The following is a 16,312-nucleotide window of genomic DNA, read 5'->3' as shown; positions in this document are numbered from 1 at the left end:
GCAATAATTAGCATTATTATTGCCCAAACGTGCTGGGTTTGTTTTCTGGAGCTTTTTGGGCAACTGGATTTTTTCTTAGCCTGCCATTCACTATAAGATGCATAGCGAGGTGTGAAATTGTATTATTCTCCACCTCTCCTCCTTCAGCATACCAAGAAACTAGACAAAGGGTTTAATTACTGAGTGTTCCTCACAGGGAATCTGATAGAAACTCTGCATCAGAATCTCCAAAGTTGCTACTATGCAATTTGTTTGTGGAAACATGTAATGATTTAGTTGTCCTGTGTCTTAAGTCAAGGGAGTCCATTCAGCATCATTACCAACAACCAGACAGAGCAGCAAAAAACAGGGTAAATCTAAGGAAAAATTACTAATATGGTGCTCATTTGTTGGTGGTGGATATGCTAAAATGTGTAAATTGGAATGAAGCAGAGATAAGAGCCAATACAACCATTCCTAAAAAGATCTGAAATTAGAGTCCTATTAAAAAGGTTTCTATTCTACAGACTTACTCTTGATCTAACAAGTCTCTGTCACCACCCAGTGGAAATCAATCCCAACTACAAGACTTTACAGATTAATTGCTTCAGTAGGCAGTAACAGCTTCTTGCATTGAATAACAGACATATAATTGGAGTAAAGTGCTTTAAGTGCTCTCTCTGGTGAATAACAGTCTAGTCCTTAATTTCAGCACTAGCATATGCACATTTTATTCTAACATAGTTTTCAGGCATGGTAAAAGGTCAGAAACATTATTCAGTTAACATGACATCTTGGTATTTTGTGTTTATTTAGCATCAGTGACTTCCTCCATCTTATTTCCTAAGTTTACAAGTCAAAAAGGACTTTTTAAAATGTAACTGCTTGTACCGGAGCTCAAGCTGCTATCTGACAGTCAGGTCCTCAATAAGCCAACATTAACAAAAGAGATTCTGGAGTTATAACTTGGACAGCAATTTTGATGACGGAGCATGAGGCAGAACAGAATACAGAGCTTGCTTTTCTGTAGCTATATTAGGTTTGCAGTGCTGATGGTAGCAAGAACTCACTTTATAATTATAAACATTTGTATTTAGATTAAAAACAATGCAATTAATAAAAAAAGTTTAACAGACTCACAGGACAGTTTCATGTCAAAACAAGGTGACTTTTTTATAGTCACTTTCTGATTATAATCACATTACATTTTATATCACTAATTCTTACATTTCTTGAGAAAATTTCTAGTTCGTTCTGAAAGATCCAGTTCAAAAAGATTGTGAACAATAACCAATACAACCAGCTGCATCATAATTTCATTTATAGTGATATAAAAATGTGCTAACTAAAGAGGTCAAGCAATAAAAGATTTTTAAAATAGTGCAGAACCAATACATAAAATTGCTAGAAATAACACTATTCCATGCCTTAACATCCTTTATAACATAATAAAACACACTCATATCAGACAGGCACTAGAGAAATTATGAGAAACACATGATAGAAAAGTATATTGGTTTAGTTGGTTAATAAAGTGCAGTCCAAAAATAAAAAATAGCTACGTTTGTTTTCTCCAAACATATAAGTGAAAAATCCCAAATTCCTCTGAAACAAAAAACAATAAAAGATACATAACATTAGAAATAGTAAATTAAGCAGAATTTCATAATTTTGTTGCATTGTCAGTGTCATAAGATGCATTTCCCTGTTTAACATTTACAGCTAAGGGCATACATCCTTTGGCAGATTATCACTAAATTACTACATACACTGTTGCAGAATTCATAGAAAAATATTAAACTGAAAAACAAAATCTTTGAAAAACATAACATTCAAAACTTCCCACTACTTTTTCTGCCCATAGAAAAGCCAGAGATGTGGATGCGACTGAATCAGCCAAACTTTAAAGTACGGGTTACTGCATACACACTGTAAAATGAGTAAGTGGACAGACCGATTCTAATTTTGGAATTTGACAGAAATACTGCTTATTTAAAGGTGGAATACTGCCCTGTTAGATGACCTGGGACCAAATTCTCAGCTCCTGTAAATTGGTGTAGTGCCATTAAAGGTTTTTATAGATGTGAAGAAATGTGAGATTTGGGTCACAAGATGATTTTGGGGGCTACTTATGTGCTTTGTGGATCACGATATGCCTGGTAGATTGCTGCAAGGACTGACTTCAGGGTCGTCAAATTTTTAATTCTGACCTGCTTGACTTGTTCAGGAACTTTAGATTCAGGATCCTGTTTCCACCCAATTGCTTAAGTTCTAAGGAGAAGGCAGACCTCTTGGAGGCACAATGATTTTGTTACTGGTCCTATGACTGAGAATAGATGGGAAGCTATTCCCATAATGTAGGAGCATTTCAAAGGATTGTCACTGGACAAGTAAAGAATCTGTGCTTAGGAGGGTTTTTTTTGGAACTGAATGGCGTATCTCAATGAGAATACTTCCTTTGATCTAAGGACCCCAAATACCCAGAGAGTAACAGCCTGTTCCACAAGGAGGATCGAAACTGCAGTCAAGCACACTTAAGAGATGGCGTACATTAGCAGATTTGAAAAGTTGTTCCTTGGCCATGCACCCCTCACTGTATTCCAACGGCTCCAGAAGATGTTATTTTCTCTTCCACTAAGTCTGTCTGAGGGGATGCAGGGGAGAAGTATCAGAAGGGTTGCTTGCCTTTACATAAGCGTTTGTAACGCTGCTAATGCTTCCACCGGGTTAGCTGGGGCCATCCTGGCACAGACTGAGTCACAAGAGAACTCTGCCAGCAAGGTTAAAGACCTGCAATCTGCTCTATGAACAATATTTTCCTGGCTTTGATCTTCGACATTTCAGTGGGTGCTCTATACTTCATGGCTAGCTCCATGGCAGCTAACTTAATTGCAATCTCATTGTGCTCCTGGAACTTGGATGGTCATGCTAAGTATTTAATGGTTTCATCTTAACACCCGTGGGCAAACCATTCAACAAACAAAAAAAAGACAAATACTGAAATTTCCCACCCCTCTGTCCGCCTGCCCTTCTTCTGAAGAAGTGGGGGCTCTCTGGTTCTGAGTTTGAAGCCATGCAAGAAGAAATCCAGGGAAATCTGATCCAGGAAGAAACTTGCATTACTTTAAGTGCTGGGCAAAGTTAATACCTCTTTTGATATCTGACCACTGCCTGCACACATAGGTGTCTGGATTTTCCTGCACTAACAAAGACTGACAGATGGAGAATTCCACTGAGCTTAATTAGCACTCTGCTATTTTTGGATGACTGATACTGATGCAGTCTGATGAAGGCTATATTTTTATGTTCTTTTGAGATGGTTTTTAATTCATAACAATTAAAGGTGTAATTGTTGCTCAGTGTAAGAATGTAAGAAGGGAAGTGGTGTTCCTCTCCGATTTTAGTTCAGAAAAAATAATTCCCCAGACTGAAATGGATGCTTTCACAACCAGACTAGTTTTTTTATGCATTAGTACATGGCATATAGTGATTGGACAATGTATGTAAAAAAAAACCTGATCTGAAAATTTATGTAAAAAAATAATAAAAGGGCTAAAGATCATGCAAGTAGCAGAATCAGACAGACAGACACATTTGAGCAAGGTTAAGTGTCTAGAGAATGCAGAGAGCTTGTAGAAAAATATTATTGCCTGAAGACAGTGATTAGAAAAACCAAAATGAACATCAGAGTGAATTAAAATCTAAGGCAAATTCATACGAAGAACAAATGAGGCATCAGACCTGCTCAGCTAAGGATAACAGGAGACAAATCTGCTAGATTTCCGAGGATTAGGATAAAGGTATTTTATATTTATTATTGTGAAAAAAGATGAGTAATATTCCCACTCACCCCCAACAAAAATAAACCAAACATCCAGAGAGTTTCCCAGCCTACTAAGGCAGAAATAAAAGAAAATTAAAGTCTTCTCCCCCCATTCCAGCAATAAAATATAGTTTCCTTTGTTTACAGTGATCTTCCGCAAGCAGCAGCACACCACATGCTGAAAAATAGGCATTTTTTTCACCTCAATGTTGCTTTGGCTTTCCAAAAATAAGAGCAAAAGAAATTCTGAGAACAAATTATTATTGGCTCATCAAAAGCCATATTTTTTACCAAACGAGATTGTCAACTGTGGAGTATGACTTGCACACCATCTCCATAATTTCTCATGGTAGAGATACACACCCTGTACCCCCATGGTTCATCATTCCCCAGAGACAGTTACTCCTAAATACCAAGCCTCCCCTTCCCTCTATGATACAGTAGAACCTCAGAGTTATGAACACCAGAGTTATGAACTGATCAGTCAACCACTCACCTCATTTGGAACTGGATGTATGCAGTAAAGACCAAAAAAAAAAAAAAGGCGAATACAGTAATGTGTTAAATGTAAACTACTAAAAAATTAAAGAGAAAGCAGCATTTTTCTTCTGCATAGTAAAGTTTGAAAGCTGTATTAAGTCAATGTTCAGTTATAAACTTTTGAAAGAACAATCATAATGTTTTGTTGAGAGTTACGAACATTTCAGAGTTATGAACAACCTCCATTCCTGAGGTGTTCGTAACTCTGAGGTTCTACTGTATATCTAAACTCAAATATATGCATCTCCAGTGCACACTTCTCTCCCTTACAGAACATGCCTGCTCCCCTCCCAAGTGAGACCTAGGATTGGACACTTGTCCTATTTCATTACTGTAGGCAAGAACTGAATATAAACCCAATCTCCTTTTCTGCTTTAAAGTCACACTCCTGGATGGGTGGGCAACAGCAAAGCATGAACCTGTGACCTCTGGATGTAAAAACAAGATCCCCTACCGCCTGATCTAAAGCACTCAGCTTCTGCAACACAAAGGCTGTAGCACCAGCTCCAATCTCTCTAAGTGAACTAGCCCCTAGAAAGGGGTCAGAGCAACACTGTGTAAGCATGGGTTACACACTGAAGAGAAGCATGATTTCTACCATGAAGAGAAAGAGCACAGGAAGGTCTCCCTCAGGTTGACACTTCTTCAGAAGAAAATCAAATGGAAAGTGTTTTCACAGTTTATGTAACTCCCACTGGAGCATTCATCTGATTGGGAAACTTCACTTACCCTCCTCCTCCTTTCAACGAGAATCTGAAAATGGGGAGAGAAGGCCTCTCAAGCCTGGTTCTTGCTTCCCTCCCTCATCTTAAAGTAAGAGAGAACTAACACAAGTGTGCCTATCTCCTCCATGCTGCAAATCCAGGCTCATTTGAGCTGGCCAGGCAGGGGGAAGGTTAATAGTCAGGGTTCCCAAATGGGAGGAATTGAGAGCTCCAAAGTGGGGGGGGGCTCAGACTTCTGTCAATATACCATGGTTTTGACAGACACCTCCACGCTGAAGAGATGTGCATGGTCCAGCAGAGAAAATGCCATACTTGACTGGCTCCCTAACCCAGAAACATGGGAAGTGCTGGAATTATTAGGTAAGGATGGACCCTGCCACCCACTGACCAGTTAGCCCACTCAACTGTCCCACCTCATTTGTTGGTGGAGAACTGGAGCACTCATGTTTAGCTGCCTGTCCCCCATCCCAACCTCCTGATGCACCAGGATAAGACGAGTTGTGTGGGAAAACAAGTCCCCATTCTCTACGAGTACTTTATCATCCCTTTTCCAGCAGGGCTTCCTCTGCCTCATCAGAACCAGGGATGTCAGGGTGGTGAGACACGTACTGAGGTGTTCTTGTTCTCTAAAAATCTCCCTTCTCCACACTTATTCCCTCTCATCACTCTCTCCCCTACTCTCCACCTCAGAAATCTCCAGCTACTTCAATAGTCCTCAACCCCAATCTGGGTGGGTTCTTAATTCTCAAATATCTTATTAATTGTCCTATTAACAACCTAGGAAATTCTCATTAACAAAAACTTCATTACATTTTCCATCCCCCACAAAGTAAACCCTAAACAGCAAAGAAATGCCAAGTTAGGGGACATCTCTTAACACTCATACAGCATATTTCCACTGACAATAACAAATTCTGCACATCCACAAACAACTCTCTTCTGCTTCCAAAAAATAAACACTACACATTAATCTTCCTCACATTATAATGTAAAACCTCAGTTATAACCCTATACTTCTCCCTCAGCCCCAAATACGTAACACACCACACACTTAAATAAGGAACAGGTCCTGTGGAAAAAAATAATGTAACTATTAACCAAGAGTATAACCATTTAACTAAAAAACTGTATTCTAATGCACAGACATGTGCATAATGCATATGCACAAAAGGCCAAATTAATGTTGCACAGGGACACTAAGTTCTAAATTGACCAGCACTAGAGCGGGATGAGACACGCACTTTGCCAGCCAGTGGGTTTCTCATATATTTGATGACAGCATAGGAATGGTGAGATTAAGGAATCATGGGTTCCATTTAGACTCTGGAGAGGACTGCATTCTAGTGGTAACAGACCTTTCTGACTATCCTCTCTCCACCTGTCCCCTCATCCCAGTCCTAGTCTCCCAATCCAGTGCTGGTATCCAGAACCAGCCTATGCTGGGGTAGTAGCAATGAGTATTATAAAGGCAGCCCAACCCTCTCCATTATAAGTAACAGAAAGCAGAGTCTTATAATTTTACCAAACTTCAACCATTTGGGCTGTGTGACAGAGTGCTGGGTGGTAACTCCCCAGCTCTCTGTCATGCCAGCCCCAGCTAACTAGGTGCAGCAGAGCAGGTTAGGAGGACCTGTACCTGATTAGGGAATGGGAGACAACGGTCCGCCTAACTGGGCTGAGAGGTTGCTTGTACCTGATTAGCAGACAGGAAGCAGTGCCAGGCTGACTAAGGAGGGCTTATATGCCAGCCAGAGGAAGGAAAGAGGAGGGCCCAAAGGTGTCAAGAGGCTCTACCTGTCTCATAGGGAGCAGAGAAGACCCAGAGGCGACTAGCCCTAGCCAAGCACTATATGAAAGCGGTGGATGCACAAACACGCTGTAAATAAACTGCACTGGCAACTGCTAAATCAGAGTCTTTGAGTCATTTTTGAATAAGAGGGTGGCAAAAGAAGAGGGGCCTCGGTGGAGCACCCTTACAGGCTGATATTCTCCATGTTGGGTATCTTCCACAAGATGAATTTTTGGGGAAAATTTCAGCCAAAAGAGTTCAGTTTCCGAGAACACACATAGGGAAAAATACATTTTGCAATGTTAAAAAAAATTCTGTTGACCTTTTCTTTGGAAAGCTCTAGCTTTCAGACTGCACTTGTGCCATCCTCAAAAAGCAAATGAGCCCGCTCCATCCCAAGGCCAGAAGTGTGAAGCTTGACTTTCCCTGTAATTGCAGGTCCCAGCTACTCTGGGCTGTGGTGGGGTTGGCGTTGGAGCTGAAGGCACGGAGCCTTGTCTTGCTTCTGCTCGCAATGACCCCACAGGCCGGCATCCAGGCAATGTGGAGGAAGAAACCACCTGACTCAAATGCAGAAGGATTAATCACCAGGCTGCTCTGGAGAAGCAGACTGAATAAGGAGCTGAGAGGGGGAAACAGACACTATAATGACAAGCACCATAGAACAGTCCATGAAGAAATTAATAATTCTGTTTTCAGAGCACAGTTGAATAGTGTGTACTAAATAAAATCCAGGGCCACACAATGAACAAGGATAAAAAATAATATGTGAGCATGTAATTAAAGACTGTATTATACTGCACCTGCAGAAGGGGGCAAATTAAGGTTACCCAAGCAACCTTAATTCTGGCATTTCCTAACTTTTGGGTGCTTGATTTTGCATCCTTAATGTTCTTTAACATATATTTTTGTGTAAATTGTTATAGCATAGACAGTTGTAAATAATCACAAGATAATTTAATATTTTTAAAATTGGATTTTTTTTTTTAAAAGGTGAAAGAACATCTACATAGAAAGGAGTGCTCCATTACACAGTTCATACATAGCTCTAAAATGAACAGTCATCCCTTCCCTTCCACTACAAATTAGAGAGACAAAGTTTATGAGGGAAAGGAAGTGTCAAATCAGTTCAAGATTCAGAAAGGCTGACCAGCTACCAGGCATTCAAAAGGGCGACTTGACTAAAAGGTGGATTTTTTTATTCCCGTTGTATTTTGGGGGAATCGCAGTTCTGGGCAGTGACTAATCTATAAACAATCTAGAATCTTGGACAGAAATTTGTTGACTTGGGAACTAAGCAGCCCCTGATTTTTATCTTCTTGCTTGTAAACATCTCCATTTTAAAAGTTCAACTTAAGAAAGTTAATTCAACACACTTACCTGAACCTAGGAAGTTAAGTATTTTCCATATAAATGCAATTAAGTGCTAAACAGTTTTTTAAATGTAGCAGGCTCATGATACAGATTCAAGTCTGCTGTTTGGCTTTGTAAATCAAAAAGTCATTCAAATACAATAACCACTTTGTAGTGGTGAGGAAACAAATGTATTCATGGATTTTAATGGCAGGCAATTAACAATTTGTAAGTGGGCAACTATACACTTAATTTGTTCAAAAAGTTCCTAGAATACAGATCAGCATGTGTGGTGGAAGTTTCTTACCAGCTGCTGGTAGATCCAACTTTGCTCGTTTCAGTTCAGACATAGAATTTTGGAGCTGCTCTATTACAAAGTCATCTTCTAAGAAGAAATCCTTGGCTAGAGTCTCCTGAAGAAATTCTACAAGTTCTTCCATTTGTAGTTTCAGCAGATGCTCTAGATCAGAATGAGAACACTATTATGGACAAATATATTTTTATGATAAAAATTCACAGAAAAAGCCTACTAGAGAGGTGAAATGCCTTTACGGATTCTTTAACAATTTTGAAAATGAAATGAAACACATTAACTAATTAAACAGAAAATAATCAGAGGCAGTTATTTTACACTAACCATCTAATAAGAATGCTAGAAACACACTCACTATCCGCCTAAATATTTTCTCTTTTTTTTGTACTCTCTAGGTCAGTGTTTCCCAAACTTGAAAGCTGAATCCTCCTTCCGGAAAATGAAACCACCCCTACAATCTCCATATGAGATGTTAATATCTACAGATTTTCATTTTCCATCCCTTAAACCCCCTCCCACACACACACACTTTGGGAAATGGTTCACAATATACTTCTCCTTTTTAAAGGCTCTGAACAGCAATGACATTTAAGACATTTAAGGTGTCTACACAGTGACTAGAGACCCACATTTGGCCCACGCCAGCCAACTCAGGTTTGTGGGGCTTGGGCTGTGGGGCTGCGTGTAGATTTCCGGGCTTGGGCTGGAGCCTGGGTTCTAGGACCCTGTGAAGTAGGAGGGTCCCAGAGCTCAGGCTCCAAACACAAGCATGGTAGTCTACACAGCAACGAAACAGCCCTGCAGCCTGAGCCCCGCAAGCCTGAGTTGATTGGCATGGGTCAGGCATGGGTTTTTCTTTGCTGTGTAGGCATACCCTATAAAGGGGCCTAGATATTTTTATGCAGCAAGGTGCTATACTGAACAACACATTTAAAAGTCTAATGTGAAGATAAAAAACTCCAAAGTATCACTATTGCCTCTCAGAGGCTTGAGATTGAAAATTCTTCCCTTAAAACAAACAAAACAAACCCCCCCAAAAAGGGGGGACTGGAGGGTGACAAGAATTACATTGGTTTTATGTTTGTAAATTAAGAGGAAGACTCAAATCTGATGCCTACCATTACTTGTTTTAGGATTCTTGTACATCATTTTAAGAAGTTAAACAATTATAAACATTGTTCACAAAATGCTTTGAAAATGAAGAAACTAATAAGCAACACCTAAGAGAGAGAGTGATGAGGCATTTCCATAGTTTAATGTGGTAAATTACCTAGCAAGATTAGGGTATTAATTCTGCAAACTCCTCCACATGGACCGCTGCATTTCTACAGAGCCCTGGAGTCTTCATTGATAGGCCTATATGATTTACCCAGGGAAGGAGAAAGCACCAAAACCATGACTAGGAGTAACATTTTCAGAAGCATCTAAGTGGCTTAGGAGCTCAAGACCCATTTTCAAAAGTGAAGTATGTACTTAGGAGCCTAAATCTCTTTTAAAGTCCATGAGGCTTGGGCTCCCAAGTCACTTAGAAAATGGGACACGGATGCTTTTGAAAATTAGACCCAAGAAGTATGATGTTCAGGCTCCTAAATCACATGCTCAGGTCATAAGATCACGTCTCTTTCAAAAAAGCTCCAATACATACTGTCCTTGATGCATTTGTTTTTACAGTTCAGAATTTCAGTTCAAGTGTTGGTTTCCCTGTTTCCAATATATTCTAATAAAAAATATACAGCAACTTCATCATTTTAGGTATAGGTGATTATCAACATTTAAAGGGTTTATGCATCAAAATTTAAAGCTTTAACTCATGTCTGTATTTCTTCTTAATGCAAAATATATGTGAAGCAAAAAGCTAACAAGAGTACAATTTCAAACCATGCCTATGGACTGGAATAATCTTATTGCAAATTGTTACGGTATTATGGTAATGTCCAGAAGCCCCAGTCAGAATCAGATCTCCATTTTGTTGGGCACTACACAGGTCCAGAAATGGTACATTTTTCTAGGCAGGAATGTCCATCTAAGCAATCTAACAGTTACCACCATGTAGTAAACCAAGGTATTTTGTTTTATATAGTACCTTTCACCAAGGATCTCAGTGTACTTGGATAAATTATCATCCTCATTTAATATCTTGTAAAACTGCAGCTCTATGAAAGTAGTATCTTGTCAAAGGTCAGAAAGCAATTCAGTGGCAAGTCGGCTCTGAACCCAGATTTCCCAATCTGAGACACTCTTGCTTTAATCATTGGATAACACTTGTCTTCACTAGAGGCAAAACAGTTCTAAAATGCCTCTGTAGATTTTGAAATACAGACTCTGAAGGTAAATTTAGGCTAAGGGCAAATCTACACCAGAAATTCACTTCAGCGCTGCTGTACCATGTCTGGTGAAGATGCTCTAGCCGACGGGAGACAGATTTTCTGTTGGCTTAATTCCACCTCCGTGAGAGGTGGTGGCTAAATTGGCGGGAGCAGCTCTCCTGCCTACTTAGTGCTGTCTACACTGGGGCTTAGGTCGGTATAACTACATCGCTCAAGAGTGTGGATTATTCACACCCCTGAGCTACATAGTTATACTGAAGTAATTTTGTAGTGAATTTCCTAACTTGATGTTGCAATCTTAATAGTATTCTTTTAAGATAGTTCTGTGTGTGTAATTTTCCTAGTTTTTAAAAAAATAAAACTGAAAAAAAAAAAAACCCCTAATTTAATCACATGGCATCATACTGACACCCATTCAACTCATCTGTAGTAGTTGTACTAGTAGGTTGTTGCTATCCTCTGTGTGGACCTGTACTAAAGGAGGATGGGACACTTTAAAAGAGAGTTTCAAAGATATTTGTTTACATCAAAGGAATTACACCTGTGTGACATTAAGGCATGTATCTCAACATGGATTCACCAAGGGAAAGTCATGCCTGACCAACCTGATTGCTTTCTATGAAGAGGTGACTGGCTCTGTGGATATGGGGAAAGCGGTGGACGTGATATACCTTGACTTTAGCAAAGCTTTTGATACTGTCTCTCACAGTATTCTTATCAGCAAGTTAAAGAAGTATGGGTTGGATGAATGGACTATAAAATGGGTAGAGAACTGGCTAGAGCATAGGGCTCAACGAGTAGTGATCAATGACTCCATATCTAGCTGGCAGCCGGTCACAAATGGAGTGCCCCAGGGGTCAGTTCTGGGGCTGGTTTTCTTCAACATCTTCATTAATGATCTAGAGAATGGGGTAGATTGCACCCTCAGCAAGTTTGCAGATGACACTAAGCTAGGGGGAGTGGCAGATACCCTGGAAGGTAGGGATAGGATACAGAAGGACCTAAACAAACTGGAGGATTGGGCCAAAAGAAATCTGATGAGGTTCAATAAGGACAAGTGCAGAGCCCTGCACTTTGGACGGAAGAATCCCATACACAGTTACAGACTGGGGACCGATGAGCTAGGCAGCAGTTCTGCAGAAAAGGACCTGGGGGTTACAGTGGATAAGAAGCTGGATATGAGTCAGCAGTGTGCCCTGGTTGCCAAGAAGACTAATAGCATATTGGGCTGCATTAGTAGGAGCATTGCCAGCAGATCGCGGGAAGTGATTATTCCCCTCTATTCGGCATTGGTGAGGCCACATTTGGAGTATTGTGTCCAGTTTTGGGCCCCGCACTACAAAAAGGAGAGAGTCCAGCGGAGGGCAACAAAAATGATTAGGGGACTGGAGCACAAGACTTACGAGGCGAGGCTGAGGGAACTAGGCTTGTTTAGTCTGCAGAAGAGAAGAATGAGGGGAGATTTTATAGCAGCCTTTAACTACCTGAAAGGGGGTTCCAGGGAGGATGGAGCTAGGCTGTTCTCAGTGGTGGCAGACGACAGAACAAGGAGCAATGGTCTCAAATTGCAGTGGGGGAGGTCTAGGTTGGACATTAGGAAAAAGTTTTTCACTAGGAGGGTGGTGAAGCACTGGAATGGGTTACCTAGAGAGGTGGTGGAATCTCCATCTTTAGAGGTTTTTAAACTGCGGCTTGACAAAACCCTCGCTGGGATTATTTAGCTGAGGTTAGTCCTGCTTTGAGCTGGGGGTTGGATTAGATGACCTCCTGAGGTCCCTTCCAACTCTATGATTCTATGATCTGTGTGTGACATTAAGGAATGTATGACAAGAGTCCTAGACCATTGGAGAATCAGAAGTAACTCAATCACCACCCTCTACAGCTAATTTACATACAACAATTTCATTGGTTGTATGAGGGAGACTAATATCAGATTAATGAGCCACATTCTAATAACTATAGGCCACTGCAGAGTGTGCCCAAATAGGCTATTGATGTATTTCTCTAGTGGCTGAAGGTACCATGTCTCTGGTGTTGTCTCTCATAGCAACAATATAGTAATGAAAACCCTGTTGTGGCTTATTCTCATATTAGCCTACATTGAATAACTGCACACAGTTAGGGAACTAACACTTTGGTTTGCTATAGGAAAGCAACTAGGAAGGGGGGGGGGGGGATTCTGTTTCAGCTATGAGTTTTTCCTAAAACTACATTTTGCACAATTTTTTTCTGCTGCTTATAGTAAGTGGAGTTTAATATCTGATAAACACAGCCTGATACAAAGCAGTTACAGGGAAAAAGACTGTCTATGTACCAGATATTTATATAGCTAATGGCACGGAGTCTTCAAGTGAAGAATCAGAATTGAAGAAAAATTACACAGGTGATTATTTTAGCAGCTGGTAAGGAAAAGAGAAGCAGTATCCACTACAGAGCAGCATTAAGTATAGATGGTCCACCAAGGAGTAGCATTAGGAGTAGATGCAGCAGCATCCCCCTCGTACTGGCTAAGGAAAAAGCTTCTGCAAAAATGCAATAGGGAAAAGCAAAGATTAGGAAAGGGCCAAACTTGAGACTATTAACCCCGTTTTGATCTATCAAACCACTACATTAAAGAATTACCACAATTATTTCCACAATTTTCTAGAGGCTGTGTCATTTACTGAGTAAACACAATTTAAATCTTTTTACTACTTTTCATCTGTATATGAGTAATTTAGTCTACTAAATAAAACATTTCTTCTCCTGACAGTTATTTAAGATTTTGTGCCACCATTACCCAAGTTATCAGATAACTAGCTTTTCAAGTCCTGTCATGCAATTGGACAATATTCTTTATTGTCAGTTCCTTGCAGAACAATAATTCCAGCATCAGCTATGTAGAATGATCGAGAAGGTTGCTAATTTGAGAACATCATAGTCTTCTCCACAGCTAACATGCAATTTTTTTTTTGTTAAATAAAGGCAAAATAGAGGAAATGGCTATTTTTCAAAAATGACAGACTACTTAAAACTTAGTTGAATCTTTGCTTTGCATTTAAGTTTATGAGAGATCACTTACTTCTATGTAGTTTCAGAATTGTGTAAGACATAGCAGTGAGAACTCGCTCTCCTTCAAGTATGTAGATATCCCATATCCTGAGAGTTAATGTAAAGGGAGTCTGCAATGACAGAATCAGCCAGAAATGTCAAAACAGCTTGCCCCAACATATAACTAAAAATAGAAATACAAAAATATAAAGATACTTACACGATCAAGGAAACACTGAAAAAACCACTTCATTGTGTAAAAGCTAGTTGAGATCTCCTGGGCCTCCTGTATAAAGCAACAATTTATAAATACTCAATTAAGAACACAGCAAGGTACTGCCTGGCACATAAAGGTCTCCCATTTTTTAACCTGGAGCAACAGCAAAGTGTCTTCAGCCCAAAACCCAAAAAGTGAGCTATTGGATTAACTCCTTCCCTATGTCTTGCTCGCTGTACAACTGAACTTACTGCTACTGCTGTCGGGGCAAAGTGTTCAACCAAAATTTTCTTCACACAAAAGAATTCTGACTATTTCAAACAACATTGCTTCAGTCCAACAAATGCTTTCTCTCTCGTGTTTAAATTTTTCCTTCTTCAACTTTTTCTGAAGAGAGATGTAAATGATTTGGGATGAAGGGCTATTAGCAGATACCCCTGGAAACAATAAGTCTTCCACTTATCATCAGAACAAGCATAGAAGAGAGTGCAATTTTCTTTTGTGTTCTGGAGGAGCCAGAGCTCAGCCTGCCCATTTAATCATTAACTTCTCTGCTGACAAGGCTGATAGCAAGGATCCCAATTAATGCTAGATGAGGTGAGATGGACACCTATTCACCAGGAAACTGACTAAGACCATCAATTCATTTCACACAGGACCTTGAGTAATTAGAATGATAATGAATTTCACTTCTTAATAACAGGGGCTTAGTTCCAACTAGGGGTTTAAGAGATGAAAGGTTCTGTATTTCATTAGCCATCTACTGTCTTCCCACCATGTACACAGGTTATGTTTCTGCATAGGAACACAGATAAATAAGAAAAAGCCAAAAATAACTTTCCATATCTTGGTGTCAACACCAGCTAACAGTAGCAAGAGGCAGAGAGACATGACATGCTTATACTTTTTCATAATTGTATAACCACTGCCATTCCTGTCACTTGCATTAGCACTAGTTACAATGTTGAAACTCGTGGAGACTAGGCTGCTGTTTGTGTGGTGAGGCAGCCAAGAAATTAAGTGACACTGAATTTGTCTTCTCTGATAACTATGGGATAGCACAATTTTAAATTAAGCCTCCATGCTTGTCACATTCAGCTATTTCACAAGTCTCAGAAACTTAAGTACTGAATTAATGAGGGACTGACAGTACAAGAGTCAATCAGCTGGCATGTTCACAGGCCACATACGCTTTGCCATTCCATAGTGTTCTTAATTGTCATACAGACTCAGCAGTGGACATCACAATCTAGAAGGTAAACAAATACTGTCTCTTTGTTCAAGTAGTGTTGCAGCTTGCTCTCTCATTTTAAGGTATATATAATGAAAATTTTTAAAGCGGTGGAATATTTGGAAATACAAAGCTATTGATTGTTCTCTGGATTCAAGGCCTGTGTCAGATCAGTAAAGCCAATCGCATAGTCCAGTCTTGCCAGTTCTTGAGATATAGAGTTGTGACAGGTTAATTTTATGTACATTGTTATATTATGCTATAGTCGAGACTCTATAAACCATAACTTCCGTTTAAAAATAATTAATAGCTACTATTATTCTAAGTAAGATGTGGTATACCCCCAGTGAGAAGTCGTGACAATTAACTTCTAAAACCACCTGAAACCATCTTTAAAAAAATAAAGAATTCATTTATAGGATGAATCATTAAAACAAATGGGGGTTGTTTGGGGATTTCCCAGTAAAAAGGTGACTCAACAGTCTACTACATATAAGAAAATATAGCAGGTCAGATTCTCAGCTGGTGTCAATTAATGTAGCTCCAATAAAATCAATGGAGCTAAACCGATTTACTCTAGCACATGGCCTGGTATATATAATTCAAAGAAGATCTAGCAGATTCTAGTCATGAATGTTTATTGAGATTTTATATTCCTGTGTGCAACTGGCTGAAAGTTCCCTCAGAAGGTGAGCATTATTAAGATACCTTAAGTAAATTATGTCTACACTAGAAATGCTACAGCGGCACAGCTGTACCTGTAACTGACATCCTGCAAATCTTCCTTAAGAGGAGCTGAGGAAAAACTATTCTTGGTTATAAAATTTATTATAATGGATATGGGCAATAACATCATATCAGCAGAATGACTGACCTCCATGAGGTTTTGTCATCTAGTCATATCCTATTGTGCTTATTAAATACTATTTTATTGTTGTTTTACTTTGATTTATTAAAACCACCTATTCAAAAACTAAGTGCTAAG

General features: G+C 39.5%; 1 protein-coding gene across 2 annotated transcripts in view; it reads right to left on the bottom strand.

Annotated features, from left to right (window-relative positions):
- USP6NL (USP6 N-terminal like) overlaps nt 1-16,312 on the bottom strand; it is a 201,950-nt gene that overhangs the window by 9,398 nt on the left and 176,240 nt on the right. For both annotated transcript variants that reach the window (XM_067534940.1, XM_067534939.1), the window contains 3 exons: nt 14,100-14,165; nt 13,911-14,010; nt 8,517-8,669 (listed from right to left, as the gene is read on the bottom strand). In XM_067534940.1, the coding sequence (XP_067391041.1) occupies nt 8,517-8,669; nt 13,911-14,010; nt 14,100-14,165 (319 nt within the window). The remainder of the gene's footprint in view (nt 1-8,516; nt 8,670-13,910; nt 14,011-14,099; nt 14,166-16,312) is intronic.

Source organism: Emydura macquarii, unplaced genomic scaffold (genome assembly GCF_026122565.2).
Source record: "Emydura macquarii macquarii isolate MOO-44397 ecotype Brisbane River unplaced genomic scaffold, CSIRO-AGI_Emac_v2 contig_3470, whole genome shotgun sequence".
In the NCBI taxonomy this organism is placed as follows: Eukaryota; Metazoa; Chordata; order Testudines; family Chelidae; genus Emydura; species Emydura macquarii.
Note: the sequence above shows the minus strand (reverse complement) of the source record. Positions and strands in the feature narration are given on the sequence as shown.